Source organism: Doryrhamphus excisus, chromosome 18 (assembly GCF_030265055.1).
Source record: "Doryrhamphus excisus isolate RoL2022-K1 chromosome 18, RoL_Dexc_1.0, whole genome shotgun sequence".
In the NCBI taxonomy this organism is placed as follows: domain Eukaryota; kingdom Metazoa; phylum Chordata; class Actinopteri; order Syngnathiformes; family Syngnathidae; genus Doryrhamphus; species Doryrhamphus excisus.
Window position 1 is genome coordinate 6,932,293 of NC_080483.1, and position 24,711 is coordinate 6,957,003.

Here is a 24,711-nt window from a genome sequence, read left to right on the forward strand (position 1 = left end):
GGTCAATAATGTTACTGCATTGGCTTGCACTCTTATCCAGCTATTAAGGTGCAGTATTATGTGGAATATTTTTTCATGAAAGTACTCTCTGTGAAGTATTTGGTATTTTTTCATCCAAGTAACCTCGGTGGAGCATTTTTTATTCGAAGTACCCTCTGTGGACTGTATTTTCTGTCTTTCAGTGTTGTTTTAAACCATTTGATTAAAAATAATATAAATTACCTAGTTCGCAAAGAATTCCACATCATATCGTCAACCTATCTAATTCTCTAAACATACCAATATCAGACCAGGAGATCCGGTTATGGATCCGAGTCTTCCGGTTAACACCGCTTGACCCGGAAGTAAACATGACCAGCGACAGCAACCTCGCAATAATGGAGCTCCTTAGCAAAGCCGAGTTACTAAAGCAAGGCGCTGAAGCGAGAATATACAAGACTTTGTTTCTAGGAAGACCGACGATTGTAAAAGAAAGATTCCAAAAACGTTACAGACTTCCGCTCTTGGAGGAAAAACTCACACATCGACGGACTGTTCAAGAAGTTCGATCCATTCTAAGATGTCGGCGAGCAGGCGAGTACTAAAACTACAATACGTAGACATTAGGACATTAGGACCCTATTTATTAACATTATTGTAATAATTAAACTAATTTGGCCTATTTACCTCTATTATTGTCATTATGATCAGAGCCCACGAGTGGACATGGGGGGGGAGTAGTTTTTAAGTTTTCATCAGGAAAGAAAAGTACTTTATGCGAGATTTCACAAAACTTTTGCAACACAACGAACGAACTTTCTAATCAATTTAATTCAGTTATAAACAATATTGCAGTATGCCTTGCAGTGTATTCGCTGTTGCTAACTTTTCAGTCAGAAAGGAAGCTATTGGCTGTCCGTGAAGTCCCTAGATTACGTCATTATCTAATTTGCATATGATGTAGTAAAATACATTAGGAAAAAGCATATTATGGTTGAGTTGCTCGGCTACTTCACGTCTGTACGAAACCAAACCACTTCCATATTACAGAGTTACTTCCTGTTTATCAACAATTTCTTTGTACTAATACATACTAATTTTCCCTTTATCCCTTTTGGTCGTTTTGTTGTTTTCTCTCATTTATCCGCCATTGCTGAACTATGCTAGTGGTAGACGTGCAGTGCCAATGCGTCAGTACAGTCCGCAACGGTGCAGAGTCGCAGGAAAAACACATCAACTGGACTTTTTCCGTTTATCATTTCTACAGATATATACGTTATTTTCTTGGTATTGGAAGGATTCATATCAGTATATAAAAATTATCGGCCAACCCTAATATGTGCTTTCACTTTTGAGTCCCTAAATACCAGAAAACTCCCCAAGGACGCCAGAAAAAGTTGCTAGATTTGTCCCGAGTCACGTTTGACAAAATATGTTGTCAAGTGGGTCTGGAATGTTGCTAGATCTATTGACAAAATCGCCAAGTTGACACATTTCCAGTAATAGCTTGCTTCTACATAATGAAAATTGGTTGGAAATGTATAATGTAATTTTCATTTTCAGCATTTGTGCATCCCTTAAAGCACAACTGTAGCGTTATAAAGCGGTGTTGTATATACAGGAACATGTGTATATGGAATAGAATGCCACTGTGTATTTTCACAAGCATCTTTTAGTCCAACATGTCTGATCTGTTTATTTTATCCTTCTTGATTCTCTCAGGCATATCTGCTCCTGTGGTGTACTTTGTGGACTACACATCTCACTGCATTTTCCTGGAAGAAATACAAGATTCATCCACGGTGCGTGACCACATTGCATCCACTCAGCGATCTACTTCCTCTGTTTCTGATGTGTCACTGGAGTGCCTGGCACAGATGATGGGCAGCACTTTGGCCAAAATGCACGACGAGGACGTCATCCACGGCGACTTAACTACGTCCAACATGCTGCTGAGGCGTCCAGCAGGACATGGAGAGTGTGAGCTGGTCCTCATTGACTTTGGTCTCAGTTCTATCTCTGCTCTGCCAGAAGATAAAGGCGTGGATTTGTACGTGCTGGAAAAGGCCTTCCTCAGTACCCATCCCAACACAGAAGCACTGTTTCAGAAGATACTGAAGACCTATGCAGCATCGTCCAAAAAGTCCGCAGCAGTCCTTAAAAAGTTGGATGAGGTTCGATTAAGGGGGAGAAAGCGCTCCATGGTGGGGTGAAAAATCATATCCTTTATTGCTTGGAATAAGAACACAAAGTACAGTTTACCCATTGTATAAAACACCATAAGGTATCATCATATAAGTGACAGGATATTCAATTAAGTCTATTAGATTACTTCAGTTTTTGATGACGACTTTTGAATTTTTTGGGAGACCGGTCTTGTTTTTGGACAATAAAAAATAACGAAAGATAAGTCATGTTTTTTGTTTTAACCCTAATGCCAAGGTTTCTTAACCACAGAGTACCATCTTCAAAACAAAGACATTAAAAAAAGCTTAATATTTAATGTCACTCATTTAATAAATTCTATAGATTCAGTACACATGTAGACATAGAATGCAATAATATCTGTTGTGGTCCACGTTTAAGGGCCCCGCTTGGGCTGATGCTCATCCCAAGACCCACGGCTGACCAACTCTCCTGATGTCACTACATATGAACCGGACTACTATGCTATTTGAATTTACTTTGTCCATCCATCCATTCATTTTCTATGCCACTTATCCTCACTAGGGTCGCGGGTTATGCTGGAGCCTATCCCAGCTGACTTCAGGCAAGAGGCGGGTTATACCCTTGACTGGTCGACTGGCTACCACACAAAATGTACTTTGTATATACTATTGTGTTGCCCACTCGACATCCATTGCAGACTGGTCATCCTGGAAGGGTGATTCCTCCCTCCTCAAGGTTTATTTTTTCCCTAAATGGGTTTTGAGTTTTTCCTTGCCCGGATGGGGGTTCAGATCAGGGGATGTCATCTAACGTTGCCTGCTTGTAAAGCACTTTTTGTGATTATGGGCTAGAAATAAACTTTGACCAGTTCATGCAAAGAAAATGTCAACACAAAACACTGATAACAATGATCTTTTTCACATGTAGTTTTTTACTGTAATAAAAGTATAGTATATAAACATTTTGTTTCAACTTTCCACATTTGAAAACATGTTATACAAGTGGAATATAGAAATATTTGGCAAAAATCAGAATGTGCTGCTTTCTTACGTTATGGAATGGTCATAAGGGATAAACATACTAGCAAATGCCTATACATAAATATCTAAAATGTGACTTAAGATCCACAAATAATGACATTTCAGTAGCTTGGATGGGAGTGTACAAAAACATCAAATGAAAGCAGTAAGGATAAGCGAGTGGCGCAAGCAGCAGTTGTGGCACTTTTGGCTTCTTCAAAGAACTAAGCGTGACAAGCAGCGTACCTTACATGATTGGCTCACACTGATGATGTGGTAGTTCTGTGTGTGTGGAAGAAGATCAGCTGAAATCTCGGTTGGTGAGGATCATAGGAGCCAGCAGGGTCCACACGTACAAACACAAACACAACCAACTGGAGGAGATCTTCACCCACACTGCTGGCCACTTGCTGCTGATGCTGTAGTCTGTATTCGGACTACAAAGAACACTTACTTTACTACTTTCATCCTGACTATTTTGACAATTCCACATGCCTCTAAAATACCGATGTGGTGTCAACAGCTACCCACTGTGATTTTTTGTTTTTAATCAAACACTGTTTCATTCACTAATTACACACAAATGATCATCCCTGATCTAATATACAGTATATACAGCAACTGTTGTGCGTATGGATGCAAAGTGAGCATCAAATGTGTTTTGTAGGGGTGTGTGTACTGACCTGTACCAGTTAGTGAGGGTCATCATGATGTACAGTGAGGCAAGGAAGAGCATGAAATGAAAAAAGGAGTAACTGTATTGGACTAGGTCTTGCTCATTGTCCTTCACCCGCCTCGGTCCACTTGTCTCAATGGATGAGTCCAGACTGCCGTCCTCTGCCAGGATGGTGGAGTCTTTGGAGGCCATGGTCAGTTTGTTCACCTGGCTGGTGCTGGAGGATCGAATGCTGCACAGAAATAAACCATTGCAATGTTTTTCCTGTTTTCATATCACTTTCATACTATTTTCATGTTGTGTTAATATCATATTCATAGTGTTCACACTGTGATTATACAGTGTTCATAGCAATTTCATACTCACTTCCTATCATATTTATTGTAACTCGAGTTAAACCAAAAAAGACCCCCGAAATTTGAACCAATTGTGGAACCATCACAATGGAAAAGCAAAGCACCAAAGAACCAGCTCCAAAAAAGCTATGAACCAGTTACAGTGGGAAAAGATGTACTGTTTACAAACCGTTTTCATCATGTTCATATTATGCTCATACCATGTTCAGTGCTCATACTGTGTTCACAACAATTCCATACTGTTTTCAAACTGTGTCCACACTGTTTTCAAACTATTTTCATACTGTGTTTATTAGTAAATAAGTGCTACACACCTCGAGTAGATGATGCATAAGACGAATATGGCCAGGCCCACGATGCTCTGAGCATCCCACCATTGCAGGTAAGGCGATGTGAGGATGGGTTCCTCTGTGCCAATGATCACCACAGCAGTCTGGTTTTCCATCTCCATGGGAGCTACAGTGGGCGCCGCCATCTGCTGAAAGATACTCAGCAGGCTTGGGTTGCATGTTCGATCTTAAACAAAAAAAGAAAAAAAAAACATTTTATTTCATTAATCACACAATATAAAGTAAAGTAAACTCACTACATGCTTGTCATCCCATTGGAAATTGTAGACAAAAACTAAACTCATCATACAGCAACTTAACACTCAAAAGGTAGCTAGGAAATATACAAGTACCAATACATGTTTGAAATGAATTATAACGCAACTGTTTTTCACTTTTTCCTATAATGCATTGCATTTGGGGGGGGGGGGGGGGCTGCAATGACGTCAGCCTCGATCCTGGGCTCCTCTGTTGGCAAAATCTCAGAGGCAAAATTGCAGCACCAAATTTTTTTTTCCATTTTAAACTTTTACTGGTACTTGTATTGTATAGTTCCCAGCTACCTTTTGCATGTTAAGTTGCTGTGTGATGACTTTAGCGTTCTTTATAAGATGAGAGTGTGAGTCAGACTGTTACATTGACCTCCTACAATTTCCAATGGGTTGTCATGCTTGCTGTGACTTTTTTCACAGCTCATGATTTGCTCCTGTCAGGGTTTTTTTTATTTAGTAGGTGCAGCTAATGCACCGGAATTTAGTGTATATACTACTGCTTTCTTCAGAGTGAATTTCAGAGTCATGTAAAATGAAGTAGATGCCTGCAAGCATTTCACCTGGCTCGTTGCTCATGGCCGACCAGGTGAGGAACATGGTGTATAAGGTGATAATGGAGGACTGTAGAAGACCAGAACGAGGTTGAGATTCCTGCCAAACGCAACATTAGGGAAGGACAATGTGGAACAAAGTCAGTCAATACATTTTTTAAAGAATACATCTTAGAATACATCAAGAGAAGAGAGGAAGGTACACAGAATGTAATATTTGACACAAACAGTGTTTGACGTGTACCTGTACTTTGCGCAGCACAGAGATAACAGAAGCCACTATGCAGAAGAGCATGTTGAAGCTGATGAAGAACTTGTTGATGAAGCAATCATTAGCTTTGGTGTAGAAGATGAAGAAGAGAACAACAGCAATGAAGGACAGCATGTAGTTGATGATCGTGACTGCCTGCAAAGCTGTCAAAGACAAGGACAAGCAGTCATACAAACATTGCATCTGTAATGCCAATTTTATATATGTTTTATTATATGTGTCTTTCACCACATTTCTGGTATGGGCTCCAAACTGATAATAGGTTTTCCTCAAATTAAACGTCCTTATTCCTCTTATAGGGTTTCTTTGGCTTATGTTTGATTGAGAGGAGAGGTCTATTAAAAATGGAGGCACTACTCTGAACATGTGTGAAGTTATAGTGGTGACAAAGTCTCCTACCACAGGAATGATTGTTGATAAAATAATTCATATGATTTAATGACATAGGCGGCACGGCGGTCGAGTGGTTAGCGCGCAGACCTCACAGCTAGGAGACCAGGGTTCACTTCCACCCTCGGCCATCTGTGTGGAGTTTGCATGTTCTCCCCATGCATGCGTGGGTTTTCTCCGGGTACTCCGGTTTCCTCCCACATTCCAAAAACATGCTAGGTTAATTGGCGACTCCAAATTGTATGAATGTGAGTGTGAATGGTTGTTTGTCGATATGTACCCTGTGATTGGCTGGCGACCAGTCCAGGGTGTACCCCGCCTCTCGCCCAAAGACAGCTGGGATAGGTTCCAGCACCCCCGCGACCCTCGTGAGGAAAAAGCGGTAGAAAATGAATGAATGAATTTAATGACATGCATTTTCAGGCGTTTTTGTGAAGATGTATCTTAACCTTTCACAAGGGTAGGGTGCTGACCACAATTACGCCTGTCTGTCATATCATTATGTTTATTGAATCAGGTTTTATGATCATTTACATGATCAAAGGGGAGAAATGGGATGGAAATCTTATACTAATACAGTGTTTTTGCTGTTCAGACTGATTTGCTCACAGAACAAACTATGCTTTGTTGTGACAATTTGCTGTGGCTTGAGCCCTTCTGTTTCCAAACCAAGTTTCTCCAAGGCGTTCTCCAAGGGTACATCCTTGCACCTGATTAAGTGCTGATAATATTTGAATAAGTATGCTTCTGTCCTGTCCTCCTCTGGGGAAGATTTGGATTACATTTTCAAATAGTCAGAAATGGAATACGGACAAACTGTTAAAATTTTGGGGGTGATCCGGATCACTGTCTGGATCCTGAATTATTTTTTAAAGGATTCTTTAACATTGTGAGGCATTTGTGCATAGACTGTGAAAGAAAATGGAGAAATATCACAACAGGAGTGAAGAAAATGCTTACCAGAATGCAAAAAGAGTCCAAACACTAAAGCACAAATTCAACATTGACCCAGCAGCAAGTGTCGAGCATTTCCCTGCTTGACAAAGACTCAACTACAATAGTGCACTGACTGCAAACACCAAACAGGTGTCCTGTCAAGGTCACAAACAGGAAGTGATAATGTAACTCAAAATATAAGCTGTCAAATTGAGTGTGACAAAGCCTACCATAAAAAATGAATTGTTCTTTGCAATGTAGTATAAAAAATATTTGAACACACGAAGAGAGCGCCACTGACCTGTATACCAGCCCTTTGAGTGTCCATTCTCCATTTTCTCCAACCAAGACTCATTCCAGGAGTGAGCAAAGTCAACCAGCAGCACCAGCTGGATCACAATGAAGAGGAACGCCCCAGCAGAGCCTACAACAAAACAAACTGCAACAGCAAAGTCATTCAATGACACACCAAGCCTTGATAGAGACTTCTTACTGGGGTCCCGTTGCACAAAACTAGGATAAGGGATTAGGCCGGGATATCTTGGTAATCCTGGCTCTACTTATATGTGATCCAGAAGCACTAAACTGAATAATTTGTTTAGGATATTAGTAACCAGATACAAAATGTAACGTTTCAAGAATAATTTCAAAACAAAACACTTAACAAAAGGAAATGCCACCTGCTAAACACAGTAAACAGTAAATACCAGGTCAATGCACAGTGGGGCTGTTGATCCAGGTGTTGCACCTGCCGGGTGTTTCCTGTGCTGTACGCGCTGTTCACTGCACTAACAATCCTGGCCTTTTTTGGCCCTTTATATAGGCCTCCAAAACCAATACTCAAATTATGCAAGGGAGGATAAGTGGCATAAGTCTCTATGAGGATTTGGGGGAAAAGTATGCCGCTCACGTTGCCATGGTGAATTGGTGAGCGAAAGCAGAGTCTATTTAAAGAATCCTGGATTGGTTTCACCTGGCTTGAGTAATCCGTGTCTACTCACCACAGCTCAGGCTTTGCAGAGCCAATTAATCCTAGACGCTCTTGTCTTGAGTTGGTCATTTATCCTGGAGATCTGAATCCTACTTTTGTGCAACAGGCACCGGGTTTGACATGTATTGTATTATGATCTTACCATAGGTAAACATCCCATCTGGAATGTAAAAGGCACCAACTGTAATGGCCACCAATGCAGCAATCTTGAAGAACCAAAATCTACCCCAAAAAAAGATGGCAGATTAAAAAACAGACACACAAATAACTGCTCATTGATAAAACAGTGTCCATTAAAGTCAGGTCACAGGATGGTCATGTGACACATCACATGCTATGCCACCCGTGCCTTCTTAAATTGGTCAACTTTCAGCTTGGGAAAATTGATTCCTGATGGAAGAGTCTACAGAGAAATCATATCTGATGCTCTGAATGTGAGATCTACTTTGAGTGTTATTTCTACATAGACTACATCTGTTCCCACACAAACACAGTTTATTCTATTTCTCAGTCCAACAATGCAATATACGGTGGAACCTTGGTTACTTCTCACCCAAACATACGCTAACCATATCAATTTTTCCAATAAGAAATCGTGTGAATCAAATCAAACATTCATTCATTTTCTACCGCTTTTCCTCACGAGGGTCGCGGGGGTGCTGGAGGCTATCCCAGCTGTCTTTGGGCGAGAGGCGGGATACACCCTGGGCTGGTGGCCAGCCAATCACAGGGCACATATAGACAAACAACCATTCACACTCACATTCATACCTATGGACAATTTAGTAACCAATTAACCTAGCATGTTTTTGGAATGTGGGAGGAAACCGGAGTTCAAATCAAACATGTTTTTATAATTTTCCAATGATAGTTTAACATGCAGAAAACAATTAAAACCTGTTCTGACCAGCCCTGTTTCACGGCAAGGCCCATCCTGATTAGTTTATTCTGGCAGCCATCTAATTTAATTATATTTAATTGAATACAAAACAGGGCTGCATGGTGAATGAGTGCTGTGTGCGCAGGCCACACAGCTTGGAGACCCGAGTTCGATTCCACCCTCGGCCATCTCTGTGTGGAGTTTGCATGTTCTCCCTGTGCATGCGTGGGTTTTCTGCAGGTACTCCGGTTTCCTCCCACATTCCAAAAACATGCTAGGTTAATTGGCAACACCAAATTGTCCATGGTATGAATGTGAGTGTGAATGTTTTTTTGTCTATATGAGCCCTGTGATTAGCTGGCCACCAGGGTGTATCCCGCCTCTCGCCCAAAGACAGCTGGGATAGGCTCCAGCACCCCTGAGACCCTCGTGAGGATAAGCGGTAGAAAATGAATGAATACAAAACAATTGCAATGGCTTTCAACTAAATACTCCTTCTCTTCTCCCCTTGGGTGTTTTTTTTAGGACAAGTCAGCAACAACTGCTCTCTCTCACAAGAATGGAGACATGTCCTTCAACTGGACAATGTGATAAGATAAGTCTTAGTGGGAGATATGTCCCTCGACTGTGTGTGCTCAGTAACCACCTTCCTGTTTTGGTCATGGTCATGGTAGTGCTTTAATTTTATTTGAATATGCATACAATTAACAGTGGAATATATCACAAAGTACAATTTGCCATTTAATCCTACCCATCATCCATTTCACATCTATTCCAATACGTTTCTTCAATTCCTGTACTTCATATGTGTTGTTTTTTTCTTTTCTTTTTTTTTAAAGAAAAAGTGATAAGATAGTAACTGTTGTTGTGGTATTACAGTATTACATTCTACACTGCTCACTAGGTGTCAGTATTCTAACATTGACGAGACAATAGCCATGCAGGAACAGAAAGTAAACACTACATAACAACAACAAGGAACTCTCCTAATGCATGTGATGCGTGAGTCTTTATTATGCCTTATTTCCTCTTATTCTGTCTGCTATATTGCGTAATGGGAGCGTAAAGGTGACTATATGGGTGTTGTTTCCAGTCTGGAGGGCTCTAACAACAGTAAAAAGCATATTAGGAAGATTGTAAACAGGTTCTCAATGCTCTAACTAGACAAATATTTAGCTACTATACTTAACATAACATTTTGTCTCAACAAGTCACTAAATAATCAAATCCTCCTACTATTAACGATGACACAATTTGGAAAGCTGCACATTCGTATGTGGCACAAACATCCACATCCAGAACTAAAGTACGAAATTCTAGACCAATACAATTTTTCAAGGGAAATGCACCTCCACTGGGATAAGCAGATAATTGCAATAATTTAGTTTCCACTAAGTACAATTCCTTATTTATAAATCTAAATTTTTGGTAGTAAGAGTATAGAAAACCTGTTTACGGCCTTCTACATATTATTATAACCCTCTGGACATAAAATACCACCCCATAGTCCCAAAAAAGGCAATTTAAAACATGAATAAGACTTGTGCAGGGCTCGACAATAACGTTGTACCGATGGCCCGGGGCAAGTTAAAACAAAATTTGGGCAAGTAAATCCAATCAGAGATATTCCCGTCGGGCAAGTGCACTTTGGCATGCCATACTGCCAAGAGTTTTTTTAAAAGCGGTTCTTGTTGGGTGTTGGTAAAACACGGACTGCGTAATTCCGGTGGTAATTTGCAAACCAATCCTTGCAAATCTTGAAATGGACCAATCAGAATCGTTTATTTAGACCGCGGGCTGTAATCCACAGTCCGCGTTTTACCCACACCCGTTGTTCGCGATCAACCAATCAGCGATCGGTTGACTACGAAAACATCCGTCATGGCGGCGCTGCCAACGTCGTCTAATTCTGAAGGAAACAGCAAAAAGTGATGAACCAGTGCCTCCTAAACAAGTATTTTATTAGCGGCAGCAAATCAAATGATGGCACAGGTGAGTGAATCACATTGCTGTGACAATTTGAAGTGGTCACAATGAAACACTACCCATTAGATCCAATACCAAGTGCTGATTTTGCACAAGCTACAAAATCTAGCGCTTCCATTTCTCTGTGGATTTTTCTCACCTTTGCTTCACAAATTATTGTTTGACCATTGAGCTTTTTTCTGGATTAAAAACACTTTACTAGTACACAAATGTGTCTATTCAATAATGTTTCATTGTGGTGCACAACTTATAAATATCACTGCTTACTACGACTACCATGTGTAAGGTAGTATGGTAGTACTCTCATTTCATCTTTATTTGAGATTCTCATGTGATGCCACAAAAAATTACATATCATTATGGCAGTCTTTTCATTTTACATGGGGCAAGTTCGGGCAAGTAGTTCTCACCTTAAGGATTCCCCATGGGCAAGTCATTTCGGTTTTTAATGTCGAGCCCTGCTTGTGCTTGTGTGTGTTTCAATAAATGCCTTCCACATATGTGGACAGGAAGTGACATCAGGGGTTCAGAGTTGAGTTCTAGCTGTAGTACAGCCACAACATTACCTCGTTTTATGATTGATTATAATGATTGTTGTTATTACTGTGCCTGTTGTCAGATAATTCAACCCTGTAATAATTGTTGTTGAAGGTGATCAAGTCTGGTGCATGTGTTTATAGTGACACCTAGTGGCCAATGTAGACAATGGTTCATTAAAATTCCCTTAATTCTAGTTCATGTAATCATTTGCTTAAAAATGCTTCATTTGGGCCAAGATTACATAAAATTTGCCTAATGTGCATATTTGTTGACAAATAATAGGCTGTAGTCAACCATGATGAATTATTAATTAATAAATTTGTGAAAAACTGCAATAAAGTGAGGGAGCAATGTTTGAACCCCGATGTTGCGAGGGACGACTTAATGGCTTAAATGAAAAAAACAGTACAAGTGTTACTGATATAAAATCTGATATGATAACAATGACATAAAATATGATAGCTATAGCTATTGCTACACACACTGTCCGGTCATCCCTGTCCTGGTCGCTCTATCTTTCCTTTATTGCCCTCCTTCATCGCTCTATCTCAACCCAACTGGTAGAAGCAGTCAGCTGCCCCACAATGAGTTTTGGTCCGGATTCACTTGATAACAGCTACGACCTCAAATGAGAATGTCGGACAACTGCCACTGCTGATGTACAAGTCATATTTAACTTTGAACACCTCTGAGCAGGCATGCAGTGTTTTTGTTGCATGCAACACTTCCTACGGAGTTCGTACTCACCCATTATGGATGGCAGCCCGGGGGTCTCTGCTGTTCTTGATGCTAATCATTAGAATGGAAAAGCCCAGGAACCACGTACTCAGTCCAAAACACACCCGGTACACTGCCTTGTAGCCAACAAACATTTGGCAGTCAACATCTGCTTGCAAGCCAGGGATGGAAGAACCTGCCCCATCTTCACAGAAGCCAGGGATCTACAGCCAATTACAGACAGTCACATTTAAAACACATTTAAAGAACTTTTACTTTAGGTTTTAAGATTAAAGTGAAGTAGGCTGTTCATCAGCTGATGAAAGATTTAAGACCAGTCATTTCAAACGTCCTGAGGGTTGCGGAACAAAAAAAGTCAAGTGATAGACCCAAAAAAATTGCCACCGGCCCTGAGCCAGAGATGTTGATTGGCTGTTTGTCAAGACACGGGACGATCTTTGACCCAAATGTGGAGGATGAGATCCCACCTGAGATGTTTTTTACACAGCACAGTGGAGGTGGTGCCATCATGATCTGAGGTGCTTTGTCCTTCAACGGAACAATGGAGTTTCAGGTTGTGCAGGGGTGTCAAACGGCTGATGGCTATGTGCAGAAGTTGTAGTAGGCACCTTATTACTGAAGGCCCTTTCTGTCGTAATCTCTGTCAAAAAAAATCATTTCCAGACAGTGGATGTCCTCTGTGAAGCCATCTTCACCACCTGGAGCAACATTCCCACTAGTCTCCTGGGAATGCTGGCATCAAGCATGCCCAAGCCAATTTTATTGTCTCACTAACATTTCTTCTTTTTACATTTTGAAGCTCTCCTTAGCACCTCCTTAAGATCCAACAATGTAAAATGGAAATTCTTGAATTGAGTCTGCTGCCTCAAACTCCCAAGCCTTGGGAGGTAGCAGGACTGGCAGGGTCAGGCTGTTATTAGAACAGTCTGATCTGGACAACATAAAACGTCCAGGATACAAGGTCAGTAAACAGATAGGAAGGGAATCATGTCTTTTTAACACTCCACCATCCAAATCCAATTACTTCACATATGAGGAGAAATGTGCTCAACGGGACCAAGCCAGCATATCAAACACACAGAGTGGTAACAATACTGTCTGTATACTGACTGAACAGTAATTATCTTTGAAACATTTCATTACCCTGCTTAGCAGAGTTATATGTAGTAAGGATAGGAATGTTTGTTTTAAACATTTTTATTTTTTTTATTTTTTATTTTTTACTGTTACTCATCCACTCCTGTGTTTCCAATACATTTGTGGCCCACCAACAATAAATTTGAACGGCACAAATACATTCGCTGTGAAAGTAATCCCTCATTTATCACCATTAATCGGATCAGTGATAAGTGAATTTTCCGCTAGTAGGATTCCTTATTTATAAATGAAATATTTTCAGAACTGTGATTGGCTGGCCACCAGTCCAGGGTGTACCCTGCCTCTCACCCAAAGACAGCTGGGATAGGCTCCAGCACCCCCCGCAACCCTCGTGAGGAAAAAGCGGTAGAAAATGAAAGAATGAATGAATGAATACTTTCAGAATTAGAGCAAAGAAAACCTGTTGATGACCTTCTAAATACACATTTAACATTAATAGAGACCTCTAGACATGAAATAACCACATAAATAATCACACTTAGACTCACAATGTAAAACTAACAACATACGTAAATAAGACCCATGCTCATGTGTATTGCTGTAAGTGTGTTCTGGTTTTAGGGGAGCTGAGTGTGTGGGCGGACAGGAAGGGATGTCTGAGGTGGCCTATGTTAGGGATTATTGTGCCTGTCGTGGGATCATTCAAACCTGCAATAAAACACACCGAGGGGAAGCACGGCATTCATACCCTTTTAAGCTGCTGATCCACACCCGGTGACAACATGATGCAGGCCACAACGGTCCCCAGCAGCAGAATGGAAGCGTAGATGATCCTGGTCACGGTGGAGTTCCTGCTGATTGGACAGCAGCTGCACACGAGACATGTGGCGCTGCTGCACAGACATGGAACCTGGAGACAAGTTGATCTTTTATTAGTCTAGCTAAGACCGACTGAAAACAGAAGTTTGATGGTTGAAGTTGTGAAGCAGGTAGCAAGATGATATAGCCTGTGTTGGACAGGCACATCTATTAGTTATTTCATTGTTCTACCACTAGCCTTTGTGTATTAACTATAGTAACAAAATAAAAAGCCTTGGGAAGTATATGCTGTTTGTGCAAGGACATTGCATCTGCAAGAAAGCCAGATACCACCCTCTGTCATCAGCCAAATTCCATCAAAGAATGTTGAACAAAGTTATCTTGGGACACCACGGCGCCGATCATCTAAGACAACAACTATTTAAGGAGACCGAAAGGATTGATAAGCAGCACTTGTCCTCTTCTGGGGTGGACACTGCGACGCACCGCAAATCTAATCTGTCTGATTTATTGTTAATCCAATTATATTCTGTTTAATGTATTTGTAATATATTTGGTAAATCTAATATTGTGATACTGTGAGGGGAAATGAAATTGGCTTAACTTAATGTTACTAAAGTTCATGCAAGTATTCTCTTTCTTCGTTTTTTTCCCCCCACACCAATTTGGTGTCAGAAGTGGGATTCCTTGGCTGGTTGGCAGACAGCCACTGATCATATTGGAATTATTTTTTCCCCCTTCAGCCTATACCTCATTGACATTAATCTGGAACATTAATCAGGACATTAATCTAATCTGGAATCTCTCAGAGTGGAACTACTTTGACACGGTGAGAAGGTGAGAAGAACGAGTTCTGGCATGAGGTAACAATATACACATTGTAATATTTCCATATGCACATTTGGTCACCTATTGATACAATTAGATCTCAGTAATATCAATGACTGAGTCACGTATGTAAGTATATACTAGGCATACTTTAATGCAAACAAGAGTGAGTCCTGATTCAACAACATGCATGATGAGTCTATTGTCATCTGCCAGTTCTATTTTCACAGAGATCTGAAGAGAGCCTTCCAAACCTGTGACTGATGTCAAGGTGGGCACCATGGGTGGGATAATAGTGTAAGGAGGGTGTGGGGGGCAGGCCATAACAGCCCTGCATGTGCTAAGTCAAGATGTCCCACATCCCTCGAGCACTGTGGTGAACGTTGCTGACAAGATGTTCATGGTGATGACAATCACCATAACCAGCAACCAAAGGGGAATGCAGCCTACTCAAAACTGGATTGATCACTCTTTTAATGTAAGGACAAGCCATGCACCAGAATCCATACTGTGGCAACAAATGGCTACCTGCAAGAAGGTCATCCAGAAGAAAGACTGGGAGAACAAATGACTCTGGCTTGTGCAACACAAGGAGACTTTGGCCCAAGGACTCGCAAGGCAATTATGTTACTTCCATTGGCGAATCAGGAGAAGCGGTCCACTCTGCTCTTTTATTTAGATGATCAATAATTCAGCTTCAAACATTAAGTTTGTTAGGATATGATTCAATGTGTATCTGGCCTGATTTGTAATGTGGATTTCAAATTTCACCCTGATGTTCACACTTGGGTGAAACAAGATGCCAATCAGCTGTTTACATATCAGAGAAAGATGCAAACTGGTGACTTGAGTGCACAACTGGTGGAGGGGGAATGTAATTTCACACAGACTTATACACACACACACACACACACACAATTATCGTATATTCTGGACTATAAGTCGCTCCGGAGTATAAGTCGCACAAGGCCAAAAATGCATAATTAGGTAGAAAAAAACATACATAAGTCACACTGGAGTATAAGTCGCATTTTTTGCGGGTAATTTATTTTACAAACTACTTGACCAAAACAGACATTACATCCTCTTGGAAGGCAAGTTCTAACAATAAAAAAATAGAGAACAGGCTGAATAGGTGTAAGATATGCTAACACAATGGTTATTTAGCTACACGAAAAATATACATTAACAGAAAAGGTGTCCAGTGTTTATGTAAATAAACAGTTTTTTTCATTGATAAGTCGCTCTGGAGTATAAGTCGCAGGAACAGTCAACCTATGAAAAAAAGTGTGACTTATAGTCCGGAAAATACTGTAACGTGATGCTCTGTAATGCACATCACACATTTCTATGGTGTTGACAACTTCTATAAATGGCAATGACATAGGGATAGCTGTTTGGGGAATATTTATCTAACACATATTTAGTTCTGGGCATGAGTGCTGCCTTGGTATACCGTAAGTTTCCCCTGGTACCATTTTTGATGTCAATGATTCCATTCCTCACGTGTCTCGTTCTAAAAAAGGGACAGTGACAAATGGAAGAATGTGTGCCCTTTTTGTACAAGCATGCTATTTGATGTTTGGTTGGGAATGCACAAACAATTTAATTAAATAGTCTGAATTTGGATTTCTTGAAAAGTGTTTCTAGGAAAAACACACTCAGGAAGGACTGTCCAGCTGGTTAGTCAATTTTGTGGTGTGATGTGTTGTTTGTCTGTGTGAAGACATCCCTGACTATCTCTCTGGGTCTGATTCATTGAATACAACACAACAGAACAACAATTCAACGTCATGGATTTTACGGGGCCGCATGGGCGTCTAAATGATGTGGCAATCCAACATCCTATTCAACATCGACATTCAACACATCATCATATCATATCTTTCTCATGTCATGATGTCAAACAGGACATCATGAGGATGTATCGGATACTGCGTGTGTGCCAAACACACTGTAACCCTTGGTAACCACAACAGTCGCCTTAACACAATGTCACCCATGCATCCCACTCTACAAGCATGACTAATCAACTAAAGCCAATGTTTAACGTCTTTTTCATTAAAAGTGCTAAAAAAAAGCCACACATCCACATGAAGCATGCCATGCTTAAACCCAATGCTTTATTTCCTAGTACGTCACGGTTATAATTTAGGATTGCTCCAGTATGCTGGTTACGCATGCGTGCACGTGTTTGTATTGATTATCAGCCCAATTTGCTTTGCCAAGGATGTTACAAGCAGGTCAGGATGAGGAAGACGCTGTTCCAATCATGACAAATAGAAAAGCATCATGCGAGAGATAAACTGTGAGAGCATCAACTGATTCCACTGACGCTGTGGGTTGTGGCTAAATGAATAAATCCATTTGTTACACTCTGCTCAAAATTTTCTTGGCTTATTTCCTGGCTTTGACCATGACAAATGAATTTATTCCAGTGATATGATGATAACGATGTATGACACGCAGCAATCTCAGTGAGGATGGCCCTTCCATGTCAACTGGAGCAATGCTGGATGTTTTGATTATCATTTTATTATCATACCTAAAGTAGCTTCCACTCGGAAAGGAGCTGGACAAATTGGCTGAATAGAGTGAAGTCTATGCTTCACTGCTATTAGATATTATAGTTTTATTAATTCAATAACTGAGCAGATACATATTTATTTCAAGTAGTTCATGAGAATACTTCAGTTAAAGTGCATTCAACTGGTAAAAGCGACTACAAGGTGAGGAATGTGCTTAATTGTGTCTTGTGTTATCTGTGCAGAGATCATTGTGGGAGAACCAAAAGGCCAGGAAGGTCCCAGGCATTTACGGTCATTGACTCATGGAACGCGTAAACTCAGGAGGCAATAAAGATAATGGGGTGAAGGAGGAAGTATTTGGTCCGAGAATGTTAGAATAAAATGTAAATACAATTATTATAATGTTATCACCCTTATGTCAGTTTACTTAGACAATAGAAAGAGAGTTTTGAGTGTTTTGAAGTAGGAACATTCTGTGACCATGACCAGCTACTCCCAGCATCCACTGGTCTTGGAGGTGCCTGGGAACGCCTGCAGTGACTTTGAAGATGTTCCTGTTCATCATGCAAAAATGTGCCAAGATAAGAACACATGCACAAAAAGCAATTACTCTCACATAGTACACACATAGATGAACAAGTACATCTCATGCAACTGCTTGCTCCCCCGTCCCATTGTTGCTCAACAATGTATTAGGGACCTCCTAAAGAAAACAAAAAGAGAGGAGCATGGATGGCATATTCAGAGTGGAACTGCATGTCACTGGGTATGTTGTTTCATTCTCCTCGCTGCGAGAAACATTGAATTTTGTTGTCTGTCTCTTCTGTAATTAAGTGTTTTTACAAGTGTTTTTACTGGGGTTCGAACCTGACAGAGAACAGGATCCAGGTCCAGCTCATGCACATACCCCAACTCCACCCCATCTAAGCCAATCTACGAAAAGGGAAGAATCAGGGCTGGTTTTCCTTCTTCTCATCGGGAGGCTGCATGCGGACACTGGAAGAAAAAATCAGCCCAGGATCCTGTGTTTGTGGTTTTATTCTGTCTGACCAATTTTACAATACATGATGCTAGTGGGGCGGCACGGTGGACGAGTGGTTTGCGTGCAGACCTCACAGCTAGGAGGACCAGGGTTCGATTCCACCCTCGGCCATCTCTGTGTGGAGTTTGCATGTTCTCCCCGTGCATGCGTGGGTTTTCTCCGAGTACTCCGGTTTACTCCCACATTCCAAAAACATGCTAGGTTAATTGGCGACTCCAAATTGTCCATAGGTATGAATGTGAGTGTGAATGGTTGTTTGTCTATATGTGCCCTGTGATTGGCTGGCGACCAGTCCAGGGTGTACCCCGCCTCTCGCCCGAAGACAGCTGGGATAGGCTCCAGCACACCTGCAACCATCGTGAGGATAAGCGGTAGAAAATTAATGGATGAATGAATAATGAAAAAAACTGTATCAAAATAATATCAGCAATAATTTGTAGGACAACAGATTTGTTATATGTAACTTGTACTTATATGGTATGACACATGCCTCTCCTCTATTAAGGAGTCATCAGAGGCCTGGAAGCTTGTCAACAAGTTAATACCCATCCAGCCAGACAAGCCAGCTTAGCTTAGTTTAGCATGCTTAGTGGACGTGTGGTTATGTGGGCCAGATAACAAACAGCGCATGACTAACCACACCCCTTATGTTCCACATCAAACACATTAAATGGACACAAGCATGGTTTCACTCTTGTGTCAGCCTCACTGATACAGTCCAATAACAAACCCAGAAAGCTCTAATAGAGCCAAGTAAAAAGCACTGCATTATATGAGCCTGCATCTAAAATGTCCAATATTGGCACTCACATAGACTCCCATAGAAACATGATCACAACAACAGCATGTGTTAACGTGCTAGCCAAGTAGTTTTAATGAAAGTCAGAAAAAGATGTTGCAGTGTGTGCCAAACTTTTTTCATGGTGGCAAACAACCGGGAAAGTTTAACATGACCAACCTCATACCGTACCAAATATTCCATACTGAAAAATAGCCTTGGTTAGCATACGCGCCAGTTAGCATGTTTTTCAGTTCATGGTCAAAATTCCCGCCAAAATTTGCCATTTTGTCATCAGTTTGTGTATGTTTTCCAGTTATTATTACATTGTGTGAGTCAAACTGTGTTCTTAATGAATTTTTATCACAAAATATCCTCATTAACATCCTGTAAGCTTGCTAATATATGGAACCAGGAAACAGAAGTTAGCTCTGTGGCCTAATAGCAGAAAAGTTTGTATAGTTTTACATGCGTAAAATAATTATTATCCACTACTCACCAACACAACTAAGCCAAATAATCAATCATGCTGTCATTAATGTGTGTAGAAATTAATTAATGTGTATAGTTCTGAGATTGTTAGTAACATAAATAAATGTACTGTAAGTTCATAATGAGGTTAGAGACATTTAATGAGATAAATGCACACTAGGGCTTAAAGGGATCTCATCGTTAGCTACTTCCTTCTGTCGGTTACTTCCTTTACTCCAAAGTATGATATCAGTGTTACTGTATATGTGAAATGACGCGAAAGAATCTGTGCATGAATAGCATGTACATGCGTAAAAAACACGAGGGATAAAAAGTAAAATTTCAAGATGACTTACACAGCTAAGGAGCGGAAAAGACACTGCAGCTCCCATGGCAGCCTTTGTTGTGACGTTCACTTGGCTATTTGTCAACTTGTCTTCTTCTCCACGATGGTCTTCTCTTCTGAGAGCGCCAACATTTGTACTGAAAACGGTGCTGTGGTTCAGACCCTCCTCCGACACTGCCAGGCTGCTGTAACACTCTTTCTGCCCACAGACCGTGAAGGCATCAGTCACCTATGACGTCACTCACCAGTGTGCTGACCCAACAACAAAATGAACAAATAATTTGACACTGAATTATTGTTAAATTTAGTCAACCAATAGAAAATATTTTTTTCAGATATATCACATAGTGTAATTATTTTATATACTTTGTTTTCATAAACATCACATTGTTTTATTCCTTATTGATATATTATTATACTTTAACCTTGTTTAGCTGCTGTGGGAGTTTTACAACGTAATATTTGCTGTTGTATAGTTATTGTGTGAACTTGTGTTCACTTGTGTATGGAAATGGATACGCCAGGGGGCGCCACAACATGGGGGCAGGGGGAAGATCCCCTTCATGTCTTCACTGGTGGAGAGGCGCTGGTCACGTGGGCAAAAAAATCCCAAAACTATTTTTACAATGAATTCAGACAAGTTTGCAATTTGGGGGAAAAAATCCAATAGTGCACATTATCAACAAGCGCCAGTTTAGAATTACAGCGTTCCCTCATTTATTGTGGGGGTGAGGTTCCAAAAATAACCTGCAGCTGGTGAAATCTGCAAAGTAATCAGCTTTATAATATATAATTGTAAAAACAATTATTGTAGATGTTTTAAGGCTGTAAAACCCTTACACTTTATACACTTTTCCTCAAACATTTTCTCGAATTTCTCCCTTGCTTAACTTTTTTCATACCTTCATTGAATTTTAATGATCAACCTACAAAACATAATAGTGACCCATGCGTATTTCACAGTTCCTCTGACCGTGCCACTTCGTCCTGCCGCCGCTCCGCTGTAGTGTTTTTGCATCCTTGTTAAAACATATTGCTTTTCCTTTATGTAACAAACCGAAGATTCATTTAATCCTTAACGTCTACCTTCCTTCAGCATGTTGAAGGAATGAAGGGACTTATATTTTATCCTTTGTTACAATAATGAATAGTTTTATTGATTAGCCGTTATCTATACTTAAAAGGCAGTTACACCCACACGTAGTGCTTTGCGTGATTTGCAGCAGCTTAATACACCCACACACATGACTCACCATGGCATAGACACATCAAAGGAACACACAAGCAGCAAATCTCTAGACACCTGGGGTGAAGGACGCGACACAGATAAGCTGGCACCCCCAGGCACCACCAGCTCCGGGCTCTCCTCACCTTACTGCCCCTTCACGGATTGGTGTTACAACCCCTGCAAAAAATGTACACACTTTGTTGGCTATTTATTTCACAAGCTGGCAAATAAGCACCCCAGACTGTGACTATAATATTGTGTCTGATGTGACTGATAAAATAGTCTTTCCTTCCCCCACAAAGAAATGTGTCATGAAGGGGAACTCCTGGAGAAGTGTGAATGTTCCGACCTCCATTGTTCATGTGTGAAACAATGCTATTTGCAACAATGCTAGCTCATTCATTCATTCATTCATTCATTTTCTACCGCTTATCCTCACGAGGGTCGTGGGGGGTGCTGGAGCCTATCCCAGCTGTTTTCGGGCAAGAGGCGGGGTACACCCTGAACTGGTCGCCAGCCAATCACAGGGCACATATAGACAAACAACCATTCACACTCACATTCATACCTATGGACAATTTGGAGTCGCCAATTAACCTAGCATGTTTTTGGAATGTGGGAGGAAACCGGAGTACCCGGAGAAAACCTGCGCATGCACGGGAAGAACATGCAAACTACACACAGAGATGGCCGAGAGTGGAATTGAACCCGGGTCTCCTAGCTGTGAGGCCTACGCGCTAACCACTCAGTCGCTGTGCAGCCCACAATGCTAACTCTAAGAAATTAATTGCGGACATGGAAGAAGCATAGATTTTTATGTTATCTAAATCTATGTATACACTTATAGTGTATACTGTATATACTACATACGTACACCCCTGAATTTAGGTTTTACACTGTTGGATCTTAAGGCAGTTCTAAGTAGAGCTTCAAAATGCATTAAAAAGAAATGGGAGTGAGACAAAAAAAAAAGTTTAAGACCACAACCCTGGATTGAATGCCATTTTCAATGTCACACACACACGCACACAAAAGGTGCATGATGTAGTAAATTAGGGTACATTTTGATGTGAATTATCTGATATTTTTGCATTAAAATTGAATAAGATGTTGAGCCACTTTTTGTGGTGTGATAGTCAGTAACAGTACACCTGCACAGGAAACCACAAACGATGCTGTTTTATAGTTTCTGCAGTCTTTCAATGGTAGCAAGTAACTTTAACCTCACAGTGCATGTATTTACATTTGACTACTTCCAATCAAGTACACAAAATAACACATGACATTCAGTAGAAGACTATAGAAAACACAGCAGGAAGAAACAACAAGTATCATGTGAAATTCATGTAATAAGATTACTATTTGATGATGTGATAGAACGCAACAGGAAGTACAAATTTGTATCTTTCACATATGAAGCGAGCTGGTACTGATGTACCAGTACCTGGGAAGCGGTATTGGTACTCCATCCATCCATTTTCCCCCCACTTATCTGGGTCTTGGTTCACGGGGCAACAGACCCAGTCAGGAAATACTAGTTCCAAGAGTATCCGTTTGGGTTAGAGTCCGACCTTCTGGAACGGATTAATGACACTAACCAAGGTTCCACTGTATGATGATAGATGTTTGATATGTCAAATATACATATATATACTACATGTACAGTATGTTAAAATGATAAAAGATGATTGTTCTATCAGGTGGTAAAGCTACAGGTCAAAGTTCATCATCCTCACAGCGATGGAGAAGTGTTGCGGTTAAAGACGACCTGCGTGATGTTGCTCAGAGATTCCCTGGTTCTGTCCCTAAGTCGATGGAGCCTGATGAAGAATTGGTCGTTTCCTACGATGTAAATGAGCGGGTTGATGGCGCTGTTCATACATGCCAGACATCGGCCCACTTGGTGGGCGATGTAAACGTGGCGGTAGCCCGGGAGGCAGACACCATCTTGTTTCAGGATCCTGGTTTGTAGGTTGAGGTTTCTGAAGATGTGGTAAGGAACAAAGCAGACGGAGAACAGCAGCAGCAGAACCAGGACCAGTTTCAAAGAGCGTTGCTTAAGCAGAGGGTTGATGTTGGACTTTTTGGAGAGAATCCAAACGACGTGCCCGTAACATAAAACAATGATCAGCAACGGTACAGCAAACCCCGTCAGCGTCCATCCAAAGCTGTAAGGAAGATACTCTCTGATTCGTTCGTTGGAGGTGGTGTCAAAACAAGCGTTCTGGTGGTCTGTGTCGTTCTTGTCAAAGAACATGTCCGGGAGGATCTGAACAACGACCATCAGCCAAACCACTGCGCTAATGAGCAGAGAATGCCGGCTGCTGATCTTCCCCATCACTTTCATGGGGTGCACCACACCGAGGTACCTGTAGATGCTGATGCAGGTGAGGAAGCCGATGCTGCCGTACAGGTTGAGGTTGAAGCAGAAGCGCGTCACCTTGCAGAAGGGCTGGCCGAACGTCCAGTTGCTATTTCTGGCGTAGTACGCCACCAGGAATGGTAGCGTGAACAAGTACTGCAGGTCCGCCAGTCCCAGGTTGAGCATGAAGATGTTGATGCTTCCTATTTTGTTCCACGCCAAGCACACGCTTCTTAAACCCCACATGTTGGAAAGTGTCCCCACCACAAAGATGGCGATATAGACAGGTGGCAGAAACGCATGTGTGAAATGTATGTTTATTCCACACATAGAATTGTTGTTCCCTTGAGTGATGTTGCCAAACATCTTCAACGTTTGCTCCTTTCAATTTGTCTGCAGCCACCTTGCATAGATGCACGTGTCTTGGTGTCTCTTCCGTAAAAAAGCCAAAGCACGCCTCAATGCATGCTCCTCCTCTCTGAAGAAGGTGCTGCATGCGTCAAATGATGCTATCCTTGACGTTGCATTTCTTAGTGTCTTCATCTTTGTGTGGTCACATTGGTAGCATATCTACATGACCTTTTGGTGCAGGGGAAGGATAAATAAACACTGCCATCATGTGGAGAAACATGTGATGTGTTTGAAAGCGCTACAGGCCTGACTCTTAAGGCTGACTTCTTCATGTTGCATTATCTATACAAAAGAATGCTTTTCTGAACACTACACATTATTGGTTGTGTCCAAGCCCTCGTTTATGGTGGTTAATTGGTTCCAGACATTGTACCTGCATGTGTTGTGACCATTAAGGGTATGTGAGATCCCATCCACCGTGGCCTGCAGGCTGGACGGCATTAGCAACCTACATTAGGAAGTGCACAAGCATCCTTTACTGCTTCTCTGACACAGTGTACAAGCTGGAAAAGGCCTGCCTACGCTCAAAAAACAAATGTTTAGCCTCAACAAAAAAACTCAACGCAACAATTTCCATTAGTCTTTCTTAGTTATGACAACTTAATTTGAAATTGCTTTGAACCAACAAACAATATTGCATTGCACGAATTAGCGTTTCCTCTTCACTCAAAGCTTATTTTAAGTAATGCTTACTGAATAATTGTTTTTAAATGAAAA

The 24,711-nt window shown here is 41.1% G+C and overlaps 3 protein-coding genes across 3 annotated transcripts; 1 reads left to right on the forward strand and 2 right to left on the reverse strand.

Moving 5' to 3' along the window:
- The first annotated feature begins 316 nt into the window (after positions 1-316).
- Positions 317-4,888, forward strand: tp53rk (TP53 regulating kinase). Its single transcript, XM_058055188.1, has 2 exons — positions 317-573; positions 1,702-4,888. The coding sequence occupies exons 1-2, from the start codon at positions 351-353 to the stop codon at positions 2,190-2,192; spliced, it is 714 nt and encodes a 237-aa protein (XP_057911171.1). The 5' UTR covers positions 317-350; the 3' UTR covers positions 2,193-4,888.
- Positions 2,234-20,172, reverse strand: si:ch73-267c23.10 (serine incorporator 1). The gene is made up of 10 exons (XM_058055187.1): positions 20,004-20,172; positions 13,930-14,091; positions 12,093-12,286; positions 8,082-8,161; positions 7,250-7,387; positions 5,596-5,765; positions 5,361-5,451; positions 4,514-4,715; positions 3,851-4,075; positions 2,234-3,604 (listed from the first exon to the last, which is right to left on the reverse strand). The coding sequence occupies exons 1-10, from the start codon at positions 20,037-20,039 to the stop codon at positions 3,469-3,471; spliced, it is 1,434 nt and encodes a 477-aa protein (XP_057911170.1). The 5' UTR covers positions 20,040-20,172; the 3' UTR covers positions 2,234-3,468.
- A 2,781-nt stretch (positions 20,173-22,953) lies between these two features.
- si:dkey-78k11.9 (P2Y purinoceptor 1) lies at positions 22,954-23,949 on the reverse strand. Its single transcript, XM_058055832.1, has one exon. It carries the CDS (start codon positions 23,947-23,949, stop codon positions 22,954-22,956), a length of 996 nt encoding a protein of 331 aa, XP_057911815.1.
- Between the last annotated feature and the right edge of the window lie 762 nt (positions 23,950-24,711).